Source organism: Ixodes scapularis, unplaced genomic scaffold, assembly GCF_016920785.2.
Source record: "Ixodes scapularis isolate PalLabHiFi unplaced genomic scaffold, ASM1692078v2 PGA_scaffold4__175_contigs__length_147842914, whole genome shotgun sequence".
NCBI classification, from domain to species: Eukaryota; Metazoa; Arthropoda; class Arachnida; order Ixodida; family Ixodidae; genus Ixodes; species Ixodes scapularis.
In genome coordinates, this window is record NW_024609879.1 from 93,292,273 (window position 1) to 93,309,037 (window position 16,765).

General features: G+C 47.7%; 1 protein-coding gene across 3 annotated transcripts in view; it reads left to right on the top strand.

The window, feature by feature from the left end:
* LOC115328813 (zinc finger protein 708) overlaps window positions 1–13,523 on the top strand; it is a 34,238-nt gene extending 20,715 nt beyond the window's left edge. For 2 of the 3 annotated variants that reach the window (XM_040206748.2, XM_042293209.1), the window contains 2 exons: window positions 1,061–1,180; window positions 10,646–13,523. In XM_040206748.2, coding sequence (XP_040062682.1) covers window positions 1,061–1,180; window positions 10,646–12,510 — 1,985 coding nt within the window. In that variant the 3' untranslated portion in view covers window positions 12,511–13,523. The remainder of the gene's footprint in view (window positions 1–1,060; window positions 1,181–10,645) is intronic. The other variant, XM_029990217.2, reaches the window with a different exon arrangement.
* The last annotated feature ends 3,242 nt before the right edge of the window (window positions 13,524–16,765 follow it).

Sequence of the window (16,765 nt, forward strand, 5' to 3'; positions counted from 1 at the left end):
ATAGGGTAAATTTGTATTTTGTTAACTTGAGTGTTGGAATACGCTTGTGTTTGCTAAACAGGGTCTTTGAACATTTGTATTTCCTAAAAATGAAATGTGTTGTCAGTAAGTATTGGAATTTATTACCTAACATACTATTGCATGCCTACTATTGGAAATCCCTAAGAGGAACCAACCCGCTACCAGGACAGTTCTCAATTGCTGTCATTCAGATAAATTGGAATTACGCTGTTTGCTTTTTATGCTATGGACATGAATATATTTAAGGAAAGGGTATGTTTGGAAATGGTTCTGGAACATCACATGGAGATGCTTTTCCATTGTGATATTTTTTTGCATTTACAAGAACACCTCCACATTTATAGCCCCAAGTTTGACCTGGGTGACCAGCTCCAAGATGTACTTACGCTGCTACGAAACTCGACTCTCGTGGCTCCAGAGCTGCTCGAAATCCGAGCTTCTGCTGTTCCAGAGCTGCTCCAAAAGGGCATATTTGCTGCTCCCAGACCTGCTACAAAAGGCTGTGAAGCTTGCTTCCAGCGCTGTGCAAAGGCAAAGGAATTTTAATGTAGTTACACATTTCTGAAGCAGGGGACTAAGAATGGTGATCGTGGTGATGACAATGTCCAATCAATAATATGACAAGAGGACACGCTTTATTGATTGGCAGCTTTCTCTCGTGTTTTTATTTATGATATCTTGGTTTACGCGATTGGTGTGCTTTGCGACACCGTTCCTTTACGTGGGCTTATTTTTGCTCCGATAGCGGCGGGCCTGCTGAAAGCGAGCCACAGGCAGGCTTCATTGGAAGTATGCGGCCAGCCGTGGGCCCGGGTTTGGAGACCCCTGCTGCATGGGCACCCCATTGACTCCAGTAATGATTGATGGGAGAAATACAGGCATTGAGGCATTCTTGTGAATATCAGAGTACGCTCCTAACAAATAAATTACAGAAATGCGATTTATTTTCCTCTCACTGCGTGTGAAGTCATGTGAGGAGACGCACGCCTTTTTGCGACTTTGACTGTCGGCAACAGTGGCATGTCATTCTTTCCAATAGTGCCGGACGAGATACTGCCCACTCCAACGGGCGGAGGTTTCCGTTCAGAGGACTGCAACAGAGTGACTTGCCCCCAGCTGGACCTGGAAGTACACAACAACAGCTGCTTTGTGAAGCAAGGCAAGCTCGGCTGCACTTTACCTTGTCATCATGAACATAACCTTGTCATCATCATTAGCTGCAACGAGTAAAAGCTTCCTTGTTCTCATGGTTTGAAGAAAAGCCCGAAGGCAAAGAGCATGAATGCTTAGATCTGGTGCCACAAACCAGCTGCAGGAAAACATCTCTTCTTTTTAGCAGAGTTGAGTTTTTCAGAGTCAGCGTGCTTCGTCTTTAGAGCTGCAAGCCTGGTACTTTGTGCCAATTTGCTTGAATGGTGCCCTTATATTTTTGTACCAGGTCAAGAGTGTGTTGTATACTGTCGAATGCACTTATGGCAATCATACATATCTGTGCCTCCAGTCTGTAGCTCGCTGTCTCACTGTGGAATCGGAAAGCGCTGTAGTGAGGACGCCCTGGTTCTCTTGCTCAGCGGGCACAGTAGAACAGCTCGCAATCATGGCTCGCAAACAGTCATTACTAAATGCAAGCAACCCTCTTCACTGTACCAATGCAGTGCTGCAGCCGGTATTGGTTACCGTATTTACTGGCACAATGAACGCACTCGCGTAATGAACGCACCCCCAAAGTTGGCTCTCAAAATTTCGACTTTTTTTTTTTCACTCGCGTAATAAACGCACCCCCAACTCTGACGTCAAAATTTTGACCCCCTCCCCCCACGCGCGCGAAACTTGCGAAAATGAACGCACTTTTCTATCCTGGTGCAGCGAGGTCGCGAATGCATGGGCAGTGTGGGCGAACAAAACGCCTTGCAAAAGGCGTTAAAAAAATTCGCAAAGATCCAGCGGAAGCAAGAAAAAAAACATGGAGAGGAGCTTTTTTTTTTTTTTAACACAGCGCAGCCTGCACGTTAGGGTTCGCGCGCCGGCGCGCGCAAGCAGGTAAGAAAGTGAAGCGCTCTAAGCGAACGAAATAGCTCGCGAAAGGCGGCAAAAAGAAGAAAAAAAAGAAGACCCACTGAACTAAAAAAAAAAAAAAGCTTTTTTTTTTCTTTTTTTTTTTTGCACAACGCAGTATGGTTACGGGTGGTCGCGCCGCGCGCAAGGAGGTAAGAAAGAGGAGCGGAGAAGTCCTCTAAACAAAGGAAACAGCTTGCAAAAGGCGGCAAAAAGAAAAAAAAACACGGAACTGAGAAAAAGGAAAAAAAAAAGAACCTTTTTTTTCTCTTATTTTTTTCGCACAGCGCGGTTTAGTTATGGGGGGTCGTGCGTCGCGGGCCGCGCGCAAGGAGATAAGAAAGATAAGCGGAGAGCCCACCCTTGCCTAAGCAAACAAAACAACTTGCAAAAAGCGGAAAAAAAAACAAAAAAAAAACATTAAGGAAGTAAAAAAAACAAAGGAATTTTTTTTTTTTTTTTTTTTGCACAGCTTAGTTTGGTTACGGGGTTGGGCGCCGCGCGCAAAGAGATAAGAAGTTACTTCGATTTTTCGGGATAAAAGGTCGGTTCATTATGCGAGTAAATAAGGACGCAAAAATTTTACTTCGCGTAATGAACGCCCCCCCTAACTTTGCATCGATATTTCGGAAAAAAAAGTGTTCATTCTGCGAGTAAATACGGTATGTTGTTAATTACGGGCTTTATGGCACAAAGCTATTATGGCCATACTGCGCCAAGCTATTGGTTATGTGTGTTTGCGTTAGAGTTGCATGCTCCACGCAGCGCATGCACATCGTTGTCATGCACCATTTCAAAACTGTAATTTTGGACTTTGTACACGTGCATTGTGGAGCATGCAATGCTAACGCAAGCACACAGTGCTTACATTCGCTCGTATATGCAATACTAAAACTCAGTACTGTTGAGACCGGTTGTAACGAAGTCGACAAGAATCTGAAATCTTTTCGCTATAGTATCCGCTTGTTCGTTATAACCGCCTTCGTTATAAACCGGTCTGGACAGTACTGTTTTACGTTTTTTTTTTCCAACGCCAACGAAACGTGCTGCAGCAAGGAGACATGCAAGCGGTTAGGCGTTCCTTTTCACTGGGAAGGGTGAAAGTGGCAAAACAATAACCCTACAAAATTTAATTACTAAAAAAAAAAAAGACTGAATTTTTTTATTTTTAATTTGGGGTATTTGGTTCAAGAGGATTGGAGGTGAATTTGGAAGTTTGATTGTCAAAAGTTGTGACTTCGATAACACAATATCCTTTCCCACAAATATTTTTTTTTAATTTTACGTGGATTTCTCAGACCAGCTAGAATGTTTTAATTGATTTTACACTACTTATATTCTCTAACTTGTTAATTAAAAATGCTCCATTTGGCACCAGTGAGCATAATTCACAAACTTTGAATTGCCATAGTTGTTTGCCCGTTTGAAATAAGATAATAAGCAACAAATTACATTAAAGCTTAAAAACATTTCATAAAATATCTTCTTTGTATTATTACCACAAATTGTAGTGATGTAGGCCCCCAATAAACACCACCATCACATAAATATGCTATTTAACCATAATAGTCTTTATAGAAATATTACTTTTTCCTTTTAGCATATAAAAAACTGACATCATTATCAAGATAGACATAAACACTGAGTGTAATATAAAGTCCTATGTGTCACCCGTTGCCTTAAAACCACTTCTGTTGTCTGTCTTGGTTTCTTTTTGGGGGTTTTTGTGCTGAGAACAGCGTTTTGTTTTTAATTTATATGTTTTGTGAACATATTTTAAACTCATCACCCATGGCAATATTTTGTAAAATTTGGATAGATTCTGTTATTCTTCTGCTGGGAATAATGCTAAAGCAAATAGCCATCTAAATGCCCAAAAACCCATTAAAGGGCATGTCGCTCATTATTTCACATAACAATTATCTGAGTGCAAAAAGTCAGCCAAGAACATGCAAAAAGGTATTATCAGCACAGATTTTTTCGACAAATACAATATTCTATGTTAGCTCTAAGCTAACATGTATGAAAGACCCTCTCTTTAAGGAGTTTTCTCTATGTTTTTTGAGCTACCAAAACATACTGCATTTTTTTATTAACTGGGCTTTAGTCTTCACGATATGCTATTTATTGTCTCAAAATTCAAAGTAGCCATTGAGAAAACCGTAAATGAAGATGATGCAGAAACCAACATTTAAATTTCCACGCGCTCTCCAGTGTACCGATGTCAGAAACGGTACAAACTTTCAGGTCGCGCAGTTAGTCTCAAACGGAGTATGTCGAGCGTTTTTTCATGCTTTTCAGTAAACGAGCATCCAAGCATTCTTTTTCCACTGTCAGATCTCTTGTAATTTGTTGGGAACATTGTTTACTGCCCACTTTGCACCGTTTCTGTCATCACACTTCAGTATTGCCAGTAGGGGCTCTCGGTTTAAAAAACACAATGAGAACGGAATTCTAAAATTTAATACCTTTGCAATTTTTTTTTTATTTTCACACAATACTTGGGGGGGCTGGTAAATCGGCAACCATAAACAAGTCGCTGGAGTACCCCTTTAAGGGACACTGAACACTCGTAAATATTTTCAGGTGCCGGGATCCGACATGCATGTCACAAAATAAAGCTTCCACTGACAGTTCCTTTAACTCAATAATTATGCAGCGAGACACATCTTGAGTCAGCAGAAAAACCAAACTTAATACCTATACCAAGAAAGTTATTCCAAAATAGAAGTTAGTTTGGGTTTCCCTCCTGAATTATAGCGTGCTTCGTGGCGTAAATATCACGCTAAACACCGTTTTTGTTTTCAGGATAAAGAGGTGACCTGCATGCATAACACCCTAGCTTCCTCGTACAAGCGGGAATAACTTATGTCGCCCACTGAAGCCAGCACACTGAACAGGCTCAGCAACCGGTATACCAGCATGCATCTCCGACTCACACAATAACCGCCATTTTCGAAGACGAGTGGCACCACCTATAGACAGTTGGAGTCGCAAATAGCGATCTGTAGGTTATATTTACTAGATTTAAAAAAGTCTACGAATTGGAGACGCTAGCTATTGAAATTGTATCGAGATGTGGCAACCATTTTTCGAGCAATCGAGAAATTCCCGGAAATAGAGGAAGCAAGAAGACCATGCTAAAATGCTTTCCGTGTATCAACCTTTAGCTCAATTGGCTCGAAAAGATTTCTCACTTACAATTTTAGAGCGCAGCTCTTAGGGGCCCGTTTCCGGCTTGAGCGGCGTCGGAGTAAGCGCGCGGTGCATTATGGGAAATGTCCCATAATGCACCGCCGAGTCACGTGACCCCCCAAGGTCACTTGACCCCCCCCCCCCCCCCCCCAGTACCTTTCCCTCCTCCTCCTCAAGAGCTGCGCTCTAATTCGGTGTTACAGGGAGTTGTAAATGGCTTTCACTTTTTTTGGCTGGAAATATTCCAAAGCCATAGCTTGTGTTTCGAAATTTCAATTGAATGCCCATGACAGTGCAGTGGGAGCTACCTACACAATCGCTTCCACTTCATTTTCTGACCCCGCGCTCTGAGCAAGGGTATGGGGCAGGTGATGTAATAGTGTTGTGAAAGGTAGACAGATCACGTGACCAACAGACACGTAGCTTCCACCTCACTGTCGACTTAGGGGTAAACATAGTGGAGCGCTCTTCAAGTTCGAGTGTCAAGGTGAAGGGGTGGCTTCAAGGAAGAGGGACAGTGGGGGAGCCTGGAGGCACAGCTTTTTAATTTTTCAGCGGGTTTACTAAGTGGCCGCTGTACTAATCTTTTCTAATCCTAAGCGGCGACGGGAAAAGGAGGGGTTATTTCCATGTTTTGAACCCTTAGATCCGAGAGCAACACAGGAGGTGTGCTCCTCCGAGTCAACCAACTGGCAGAGAGAGGAAGGCGGTTGCTTATATAGTGATTGCCTCCTCTCCCCCCTCCGACATGCCCCCAGCCAATCCCAGAAGGGAATGGGCGGAAAAGAAGTGCGGAAGGCGTGAGGGCATGTCGGCGGGGTTCTGCGTCGTTGGGAGCCACTTTGCTCTTAGGTCTTTCTTTATTGTTAGTGCCGTCATGGCTACAGTCAAAGTCCACGGAAGGGCACGGAGATGTCCACTCGTGATGGCACACCGCAGGGCACGGTTGTCCGTGAAGATCAGGGACGAGGGCGGTGCGAGGAGGGCCGCAAGGGTCCAGGCGACGGCTTCCCTCAAGTAGATGCGTGGGTCCGGCGTTGTCAGGATGGCGAGCGCGGAAGATGGGGTCACTACACCAAGTCCGTCGTTCGAGGCGTCCGCAAAAAGAAAGTGCACAGGCGGTACGGGGACGAGCGGGAGGGTGTGCGGTAGGGTGCGCCAAAGTTCTTTGAAAACAAGAAGCCACTGGAGAGGGGGGGGGGGGGGGGGGGTTGTAAAAGTCGAGTCGAAAAGCGGCCGAAGGGCGCTATAGCCAGATCTATACAATGAAAAGTAAAAGGCCCAGAGACCTGCTAGGCGGCCGTATTGGGCACGAGAACATGGGGTCCTTAGCAACGGGAGAGTGTCCGCCAGGCACTGAATACGTTGGGGTGTGTGCCCGATCGTGGAAGTGACAGTGTCCAAGCAAAAGCCAAGGAACTTAATGGTCTGGCAGGGTAGGAGACTAGTGTCCTTGGGGTTAATACGGAACCCACACGCAGTTAGCTGTTGCACAAAAAGTTGTGTCTGTTGTCTAAGGAACGAGGGATCTGGGTGTGCGAGAAGAAAGTTATCTATGTACGCCCACGCCCAGATCCCGCGTGACCGAAGGGTACGAGAAAATGCAGTTGCAAGAGACTGCATTAGAAAGGGCGCCGGTCGGAGACCGAACGGTAGACGCGTAAAAGAAAAATAGGCGCCGTCAAGGCGAAATGTTGTAAGCCGTTGAGCAGAAGGGTGAAGAGATACATGATAAAAGGCCTCCGCCAGGTCCACCTTAGTAAAGTATGCATGTTTGGGAAGGGGGACCTGGAGGAGGACTTTAGGTAGTGGGTCAAGGCGAAATGGTGGCGCACTGAGATGCGGGGTAAGATGGCTAGCATCCAAGATGAACCGCGACTCTGTGGCGGACTTTGGTGCCAACTGTATTGGACTGAGATAGGGTCCGCGGTGAGTACGCCTGAGGATGCCGGAAGTGGCCATCGAAGCGACTGCAGCGCGCAGAATGGGCAACTGGTCGGAAGGGGGGGGCGGTTGTTGACCACCGAGGTCGCGGTGCAGCGGATCCTCAAGTTGGCGTAGTCGGCGGGAGGGAAGAACCCAAAGGTTTCGGAGGTAAGATCCCAGTTAACAACTGGGGGAGGAGCACTGGCTCGTACTGGTTGCCATGGAAGGCCAGGTAAAATGGGAAGACGGGAGTCTTCCTCAGGCGACTCATCGTCCCCGTCAGAGGGCTCATCAGAGTTTTGGTCCTGTAGCCACCGCAGGATGCGGTCGGCCACGAGGACCCAGGTGTCCTCCTCCTCCGTCTCCGAGGAGGAGAGGGAGGAGGAGGACAAGGAAGGGGCCGAAGAGGATGGAGCTGGCGAGGCTCGTCCTTGCAAAGGAATGTCAGCGGCTTTAAGCGCTTGGAGAAGGAGGTCTGGCGGATCTATAACATCCTGAACAACAGCCACTATGTGTTGGCCGGCAATGGATACTAAGACTGGTTGAGGTTCATGTAGGACTATGTCTAGGGGGTCTATGAGTTCTTGCACAAGAGGGGGAGGTAAGTCAGAACTCACCACTGTGGGTGGCGGTGTGTCGGGGAGGGGTGCGTAGTCCACAGAGTCCCACAGGGGGAGACGCTGGAGCAGGGAGTCAGGAAGGGATGCCGTCGTCCGTCGCAAGGGCGGAAACAGATCACTCAGCGGCGTCGGGGGCGTCGCGAGTGCGGGTGGCGGGCTGGCGTGGACGGCCGCCACGGTTTGCGGTACCTCTTCCTCTGTTGGTTGGCCGGGAGGGCCTGTCGGATGCTGGAGGGGGGGCCTGTGGAGTGGGGAGCGGGGCTCCCAAAAGGTAGGAGGCCGTGGGGTCAGCATACCCCTGGAGGGCGGCTTGCCATCCTGTGAGCGCGACGTGGTAAAGGAGCCGCACCCTGTCGAAGACTCTGAGTTTTGCGGAGGCACGGAGGGAGGGGTCGGAGTCCCAGACCTGGAGGAAAAGCTCCAAGGTCTGGAGCTCGACCACGTCTCGAGTTCCGAAGAAACGTGACTGGCGGCTGGCTCGGTCCACGTACAAGAGGGCGTTGCGGAAGTCCCGGCGTGTCGGGGGGTCGTGCGTGGTGAAGAGCCGTTGCCCACGGCTGCCGGTCGGGGCCCGGGATGGACGGATATGTCTTGGATACTGACGGTCTCGGCGCGGCGGGGTGTCACCGCTGCTACTGGAGCTGTGGTCTGAGTCGTCCGGGCTCGGTACCGGCCAGCGGGGTCTTGGCTGGAGGGATATCCTCTGAAGATGAGGTCCTCCTCGTCGTCGTTGGTCGTCGTGCCGGCGATGGGCTGAGCCACCTCGGAGATACGAGCACGTCGGGAAGAAGGCGCCTCCGGGAAGGCAGCCCTAAGGGCGAGTGTGAGGGCGGAGACGAGCTCCTGGGTTGCCGGCGCCGGGGTGCCGGAGGGTCTGGAGGCCACCGGGTTGGATGGCGGAGCGGGAATGGAGCTGAAGGGGACCCTACTCTGAGGGCCAGGCGGCGTAGCTGCTGGCACAGGGCTTCCATCCTCGGGTGCCCCACTTCTGGATGTGGGTGGGCGGGCTGATTGAGATCGGAGGGATCTCTCGGCTTTTCTTGGGGGCATCGGATGGCGTCCGCGCGTTGTCTTGAGGTCTCGACGGCCCCACTGAACCCTTAGATCCGAGAGCAACACAGGAGGTGTGCTCCTCCGAGTCAACCAACTGGCAGAGAGAGGAAGGCGGTTGCTTATATAGTGATTGCCTCCTCTCCCCCCTCCGACATGCCCCCAGCCAATCCCAGAAGGGAATGGGCGGTGAGAAGAAAAAGAGGGCTGGCGAGGATGTGCTCCCTCCTGTCTTTTTGTCGGTCAACCTTGTGGGTTTCTTTACGGAGATCCCTCTACTAGTAATCACCGCCCGATCGGTATGCGGTCCGCCCGTCACCAAGGGAGTTACACACTGCAACGAGAAGACAATGAATGGGTTTACTGTACCTCTCGGTTGCCCGTCGTCGAGAGCCGGTAGTCCCGGCCCGCCGACCTTTGTTGTCGCCCGTCGATCAGAACTCACAGTCGGGGTCCGTGTCCAGGCCTGCAAATCGCCTTTCCCACGCCGGCGCTGCGTAGGCTGGCCGTCCCGAGCTATCAATGCCCGAGTCTCGCTGCGGAACCACCCCGGGATCGTCATAGCCCAGGTCATATGGCCCGGGCTCGCCGTTTCCACCGGTCTTGCTCCAGACCTCGCTGGTGGACCGCTCCGGGGTTTGTTATGGGCCAGGCCAGGCAGCTTGGCTTCGACGTTCCTTGTCCAGCTACCAGCCTCGCTCAACTCGCACTGTCTCGCCTAGCTCGTGCCTTCTCCGTCGACCGCCTGTCACGTGCCCTCTGCCTCGTCGTTCACCCTCGGCTCCCACAACCTAAGCATCATTTTAGCAGATGTGAGCCTCTCATTGATGCATGATTATGAGCCAAACAGTCCTTACTCTGCATTATTGTTTAAAATGCTTCTAGGCTTCTGTACAGATGTATCACGTCACTCCCAAGTACTAAAGGGGTTCCCTGGTCGTCTATGAAGAGAAATTAAGTTTTCTCGAGAAATTGAGAACCCCTGCACTAACGTCTACAAAAAAAAAAACAATGCATCTCATGTTTTTTTGTTTTGTTGTTGTTGGAAGCATAGCAGCTGGAATGAATTGCATCTAACATTGCATAAATCAAATGGGGTGGGGTACACTTTGGAATTTTAACTCTGTGGATATTTAGCTAGAAACACGGCATGAGCGATTTCTCAGAGGATCATGTTTATAGTACATAGGTTTCTATGGAATATTCAAATAGTCAGGAGCTCACAGGTGCAAACATCCTTGAGAAATGAATTGCTGGAAAATAAGCCCTTCCTGTATTGTCGAAAGCTTTATTGGCATTGTTATTTTTTTCCATACTATACTTTTTTTATTTATGGTTCAATAAAAAAAAATCAAAGCCGTTTACAACTCCCTTTAACGCCGAATTGGAGTGCAGCTCTTGAGGAGGAGCAGGGAAGGGTACTGAGGGGAGGGTAGACCCCACCTCCCTCCGTGGGGTATACCCTCCCCACGGGGAGGTCACGTGACCTTGGGGGGGACTCCGCTCAAGCCGGAAACAGGCGCCTAAGAGCTGCGCTCTAAAATATGTCTAGGATTCTGCTGTATATAAATCTCTATAACATAACGTGCGTCGAGCGTTTCCTTTTTTTTTTTCGTTGCAGTTAATGTGAAACTATTCCAACCTGCTTAAGTTTTTAATTGGTCAGGGTTTACTGCAGGTCTTTGACATATGTACATCTGTCTCCTGTAAGGTGTATGTAACTTTTCCCCTTCCTCAGTTGGAAACAATGGAAGTTGTCCATTCTGTCTTTTCAACAGAGCCGGTCGATATGGCAGGGGAGAGCTCCGACTGTGGGGGAAGCAACAGCTTGTCCTCTTCCAAAGAACGATCGGACCAGGAATGTCTGGACAAACAGGTGAATCCAAGAGATGGCTGTGTTTTCGGAACCTGGTCCAGCATCTCCACAAGCAAGATCATTGTGATTGAGGGCACACAGACGGAAGAAGGGTCTGAGAGGCATTGCTTAACTACTTCTGAAAGGGTTCACACTGATGAAAGGCCCTTTAAATGCTTCGCCTGCCCTAAAGCATTTAAAACAAAGTCATGCTTGACGAAGCACAAGATATCTCACAGCGATGAAAAGCCATTTAAATGCCCCATCTGCCCTAGAGCATTTAAAATAAAGTCATACTTGACTGTGCACAAGATATCTCACAGTCATGAAAGGCCATTTAAATGCCCCAGCTGTCCTAAAGCATTTAAAATAAGGCGAAGCTTGATTGTGCATAAGCTATCTCACAGCGATGAAAGGCCATTTAAATGCCCCAGCTGCCCTAAAGCATTTAAAACAAAGTCACTCTTGACAAAGCACAAGCTATCTCACAGTGATGAAAGGCCGTTTAAATGCCCCAGCTGCCCTAAAGCATTTAAAATGAAGTCAAACTTGACTGTGCACAAGATATCTCACAGTCATGAAAGGCCATTTAAATGCCCCAGCTGCCCTAAAGCTTTTAAAATAAAGTCAAGCTTAATTGTGCACAAGCTAGCTCACAGCGATGAAAGGCCGTTTAAATGCCCCAGCTGCCCTAAAGCATTTAAAATAAATTCAAGCTTGACGAAGCACAAGCTAGCTCACAGCGATGAAAGGCCGTTTAAATGCCCCAGCTGCCCTAAAGCATTTAAAATAAATTCAAGCTTGACGAAGCACAAGCTATCTCACAGTGATGAAAGGCCGTTTAAATGCCCCAGCTGCCCTAAAGCATTTACAATAAAGTCACGCTTGACGGAGCACAAGAGGTCTCACAGTGATAAAAAGTGGTTTAAGTGCCCCTTGTGCGCAAATTTGTACCGTAGCAGAGCTTCCCTGAGTGTTCACAAGAGTCTTCACCACAGAGATGAAAAGACCTTCAAATATGGAACCCTTGAAGGAGCATTTGCAAAGAAACAGCTCTTGACCCATCATGAGCTAATTCATGCGGGCCCAAGGCGCTTCATGTGCTCCACCTCTTCGGAAGAGTTTCGTTTTCGGTCTAAGATGAATGCTCACGAACCTATTCACGTGCCTGTGGCTTTTAAATGCCCCACCTGTCCGAAATTATTCCGTGCGAAGTGTTACTTGGATGTTCACGAAAAACTTCATAAAAATGAAACGACTTGTCTAAGAGACATCTGTCAAAAGTCGCACATTAGTAGTCACAAAACAGTTAATGAGTATAAAGAAACTAGCAGATCTGACACGTGTGACAAAGTTTTTGAACAGGAAGCAGGACCAAGTAGGGTCCAGGCTATGCATAAAGATGAAAGGCTACTTAAACGTGGCACCTGCTTAAAAGAGTTCAAGGTAAAATCGAGCTCGAGTGAGTCGCATTTGACTGCCCGTGGAAAGATTCACCAAAATGAACTGACCTACAGACCTGGGACTCATGCTATAGCAGTCACTGACCAAGAGCACCTGAATGCTCACCAGGCTGTTCACAAGAGTGAAAGTCTATCCAAATGTCCCATCCAGCCAAGAGCGTTTAAACTGAACTTCCCTCTTCAATCAAAGCTTTTTTTTCAGATGAAGCTTCCCTTGAATCTCCTTTCAAATTACAAGGGTACAATCTACAAATGCAGTACTTGCACCATGGCATTCACTGATGAACAGCACTTGAATGCTCACCAGGCGGTTCATACAGGATGAATGCCCTACAGTGCATCACCTGTCGATGAGTTTCACAGAATGTCTACCTAGCATTGTTATGAGTTTGAGGCTATGCATTTGATACCTGTGAACTGGCTTCAGATGAAGTAGGAGCTTAGAAGTGCATGATTCGTGTATAAATGTGTACAAACCTGTGCCCACTTTGAGGTGTGCGAAATGCCAAAGCCTTGTCGAAAGGAAGCTCTTGCTGCCGGCGGGACAATTGAAGCTTCTACCTGCTATTCTCACCTTGTCAGTGACTATTGTGCGTTTTTGTTAAAAACAGTGACACATGTCAGTACATTATGATCAAGCATCGGTTTTTACAAGAGCTGACCCATCATCTCACTATTTTTGTATATAAAGAAGGGAGAATGCTCTACATTCCTCTCACATGGCTGCTTATTAGTAAAAAGAAATGTCTGTCAGAGACGAGGTGTTTGTTGTGACATGATTTTGAGTGAAGTGTTGCTAGATCCTAGAATAGAAAGGAAGAACTGGAACATTTTTTGGATAACATTGACATGCTATTAGGCTATACCTTGTTTTAGTGTGTTATTTTATTCAGAGCACCTTTCTGTATCGAAGAGGCTGCATTTTGATTTCAAAGTAAAGAAACTCTGCTTTTGGAATTATGTCCGATGCGAGTCAGTGCATTACATATAAAGCCGCACCTGCTGTGGAACCATTGTCGGAGGACTTCGCTGTGTTGCAGCCCTCCCATCATTCAACTACTGCTGTGTTCCAGTCCTCCCATCATTGCCCTCTTTCAACTTGGAACTCCCTAGGTGTCTACACTAGAGATGGGGCTATAAACAATTCTGTATTTATTTTTTTGAACAATGTGTATTAGCAGTTTGACCTGTTTGGCACGTCATATAGTTTACTCGTAATCCTTGAATACATTGAAAACAAGCTGGGGAGGTTATGATTACCAGATTCTTGACTTTGCTATGTTGTATGTATGTTTTATGCGGATAATTGAATAAATAAATGCTTTTTACTTTAGTTGCTCCTACTGACGTCTGCCTCTAAAAACAAACTGTTGCTTACTGCTTTCAAGATTATATCAGGCGTTTCTGCTAATAGTTTCAGAAATCCCTACGATAAAAATGGTTAAGCAAAAAAGAAGAAAAAAAAAACTTGGGAAGAACCTGTCGGTCAAAGTGCTCGCGGCACTTGCGGTCCAGAAACAAGACGTCAAGTAGCGACCGAAGTGGGGGGCGGGGGGATGGGGGGGGGGAAGGTATGTGTTTTTTTTTCATTCTTAGACGATTTAAAGAATACTGCACACAACAGCTCCACATCACTGGTCAGTGCTGGCTTATTATCAACTTACTTAATTGCACTTGACGTTTGAGCTCAGCTCGCCTAATAGTGATTGGTCGACAGATTGCACTAGATCATATGGGCCGCGCTTCAAAGATTTTTATTCTCGCCGTCTTGTACTTTAGCCTCCGAAAACCCTTCTTGCTCCACAGCGTTGCTCTATTCATGCTCCCATGTGATCCGTTATAGTAGATTTGGAGCATAGCCATGGTTAAAGGGGCCCTGCAATCATATTTAAGCGTCTGCCTTTCTTGCGGTTTCCACATCCCTCGGGGTTCAGGCAAGCCAGCGGGCACGGAGAGGGCGACTAAATATCAGTGCGTCATATTTTAATCGGACGACACGGAAACCTCCTCCACCTACGGGGGTGACCCGCGGTGCCGAAAGCGCGCAATATGTGAGGTCCTGGGCTTACTACTGGTCAGAGCTGCTATAAGCTTCTTTTCTGTCGAAATACAAAATATAAGTGGCACGAACTGTTTCAATTATTTATAAAAGTAGTTTTTGTTCACTATTTTAGATCGGAAAAGAAACAAATAAATACAGTTTAGAAAGTATGGAAACAAGAAATGACCCGTCGACATACCCGCCACCAAGCGGCGGAAAAGGCGGTGCATACTAGAAAGGTGTAGTGGGATCGGACACCAAGGAGCAAGGAGCGTAGCAAGGTCCCAGATGTGCATGGCGGCACTGCGGTCATACGGACTGGGGGATCCGACCAGTTCCGAGCATTCGCAAGGCCTTTGGCGAGCAGCTTTGGCTTGCGGTTTGGCTTTTTTGGCGGTATGGCAGCGCGAAGTGGCTCTCGTTCTGAAGTGGTCTTTACCCCGTGTTTGCTGTCGTTTGTGGCCAACGAAGTGTCATGCCTAATTAGTGTTGAATCACGCAGCACATGCAATGCGAGCCGCCTTGGCTGCCCGCTTCATACAACCTATCCAGAGCATGCTTTAGTTGCGCCCTCTCGAGCCGCCGACACGGAGTGCCGCAGCCGTGAGCGCTAGTTCACGGCCACTCAAGCAACCAAGGATGTCTTCAAGGGGGTTATTTTTTGCTTGTTTTTGTAATTTTAATTTGCCTATAACTTTTAAAATAAAGCGAAATTCGAGAAAATAAAAGTTTCATTAAGTTACTACGTTCAGTGCGCTCAGGTTCGGTGTTACGTCCTCCTAACGATATCTGACTACTTCAGCAGCGTCAGCGAAATTAACGAGGCTCGTTACACCGCAAAACTTCGCGTGAATAATCTGACATGCGGCGATTCATTCCGCGTGGACGCCGCAGAATGTACGCTAAAGCCTGATTCACATGATGAGATTTCGCTCGCAATTTTCAGTAGCGACGTCGCTCGGACTGCAAAAGCGTGAACCGTAGCTGAGATGGTCGACGTTGGTACTGAAAATCGCAAGCAGAATCTAACCAAGTGAATCAGGCATAACAAGTCGGTGATGGCCACTGGTAAATGATCAACACCTCCTTGTATCTACTGTTTACGTCGAGCCTGCTTACCAACCTTCAAACTCAAGCCTTTTGAGGCCTGCACTTACTTCTTATCGCAAGTACCGGGCCCACGTTTGGTCTGCGGGCCGGTGTCCTCTAAAAGAGCAGACGACAAGCAGAAACGTTTTGAAGAGCAGACGACAGTTCGAACGATCAGGCAACCGTTTGAACTTGAAGACGCACTGAACGTAGTCCGCAGGTGGTCCGTACAACTTGACGGTTTTCCGGCATTCATTTTGGAACAAAACAAATAAATCTGATGGCCAGAAGTATCCGTGAATTCAACCCAAAATGCTTCCCGCCCAAACAATCGTGGTCCGACGGCGTCTGGTTTTCTTTTTTCATGGCACATATCCACGTTCTCGGACGAACCGAGCATGAAAACTGACCCTCAAACCTTTCTCAACCCTTTTGGTACAGCCCCAGTCGCAGCATTTTGACAAGAATCAGGTTTTTGTCTGGTTTCTTTCAAAACAACGCAGGAATACACGTCTCAGATGGGCACTTCCGCCCACAGCCCCGGACCGGAAGTGCGTCCGACACGCTACCACCGCGCCGTGACGTAACAGAGATGAGTTGGTGCACACGCATTTGACCGCAACGCCCTCTCCTGTATGTTGAGGGGCTACATGCAACGTTTCATCCATGACTTCCCCAGCTCTTGAGTTACTACCACATCTCGGAGCACCCTACTCGTCCCGCAGTCGTGGCCGAGTGGTTAAAGACCGACGACCAGTTCGCGCTTTCCACTTTTCGCCCGCTTCATGCTCTCCCCCTTCTACCCTGTCCAATGTTGCCCATTTCCCCCTCCCCATGGTGAAAAGGATCTTCTGCCTTGCAGAAGATTAAGGCGATGGACTAGAAATCCATTGGGGTCTCCCCGCACAGGTTCGAATCCTGTCGACTGCGCAAACATTTTTTTCTTTTTTTAAGAAGAGAGCTATGGGATGGCAATCGATGTGAGCACGGACGCCGGACAAGGCTAGACCCTAAGGAGCTTCGCCCCTAAAAGTAACTAGTTACCGGTAATGCGTTACTAGTAACAAGACTGGCTTTGCCGTCGCGCTTTATGGGCGATACAAATTTCGTAGCGAAGTTGCAATCGAGTGGCGCACATGCAGCTGCAGCAGCTTCCGCATCTGCTTCTCAGTACAGCTGGCAATGGTGGCCGGCCGGTGGGAGGGAGTAGAGGAAGTGACATCACGTGAGAACTACGCTTACTGCCACCAACGACTGCAACACTGCTCACAGAAATATTGTGCTTTGTCATTTAATGCTAAATTTCATGTGATGCCCTTCAATATTCTGCAAATGTGGTGTCTGTAATGACATTGTGATGTTAGGTTCCGTGAAAACTGTCCAGGCTGTCCAAATCTAAGCTGTTCCGTTTGCCGTTGCGGCATCACTAGCAGCAATGCCAGCAAGAGGA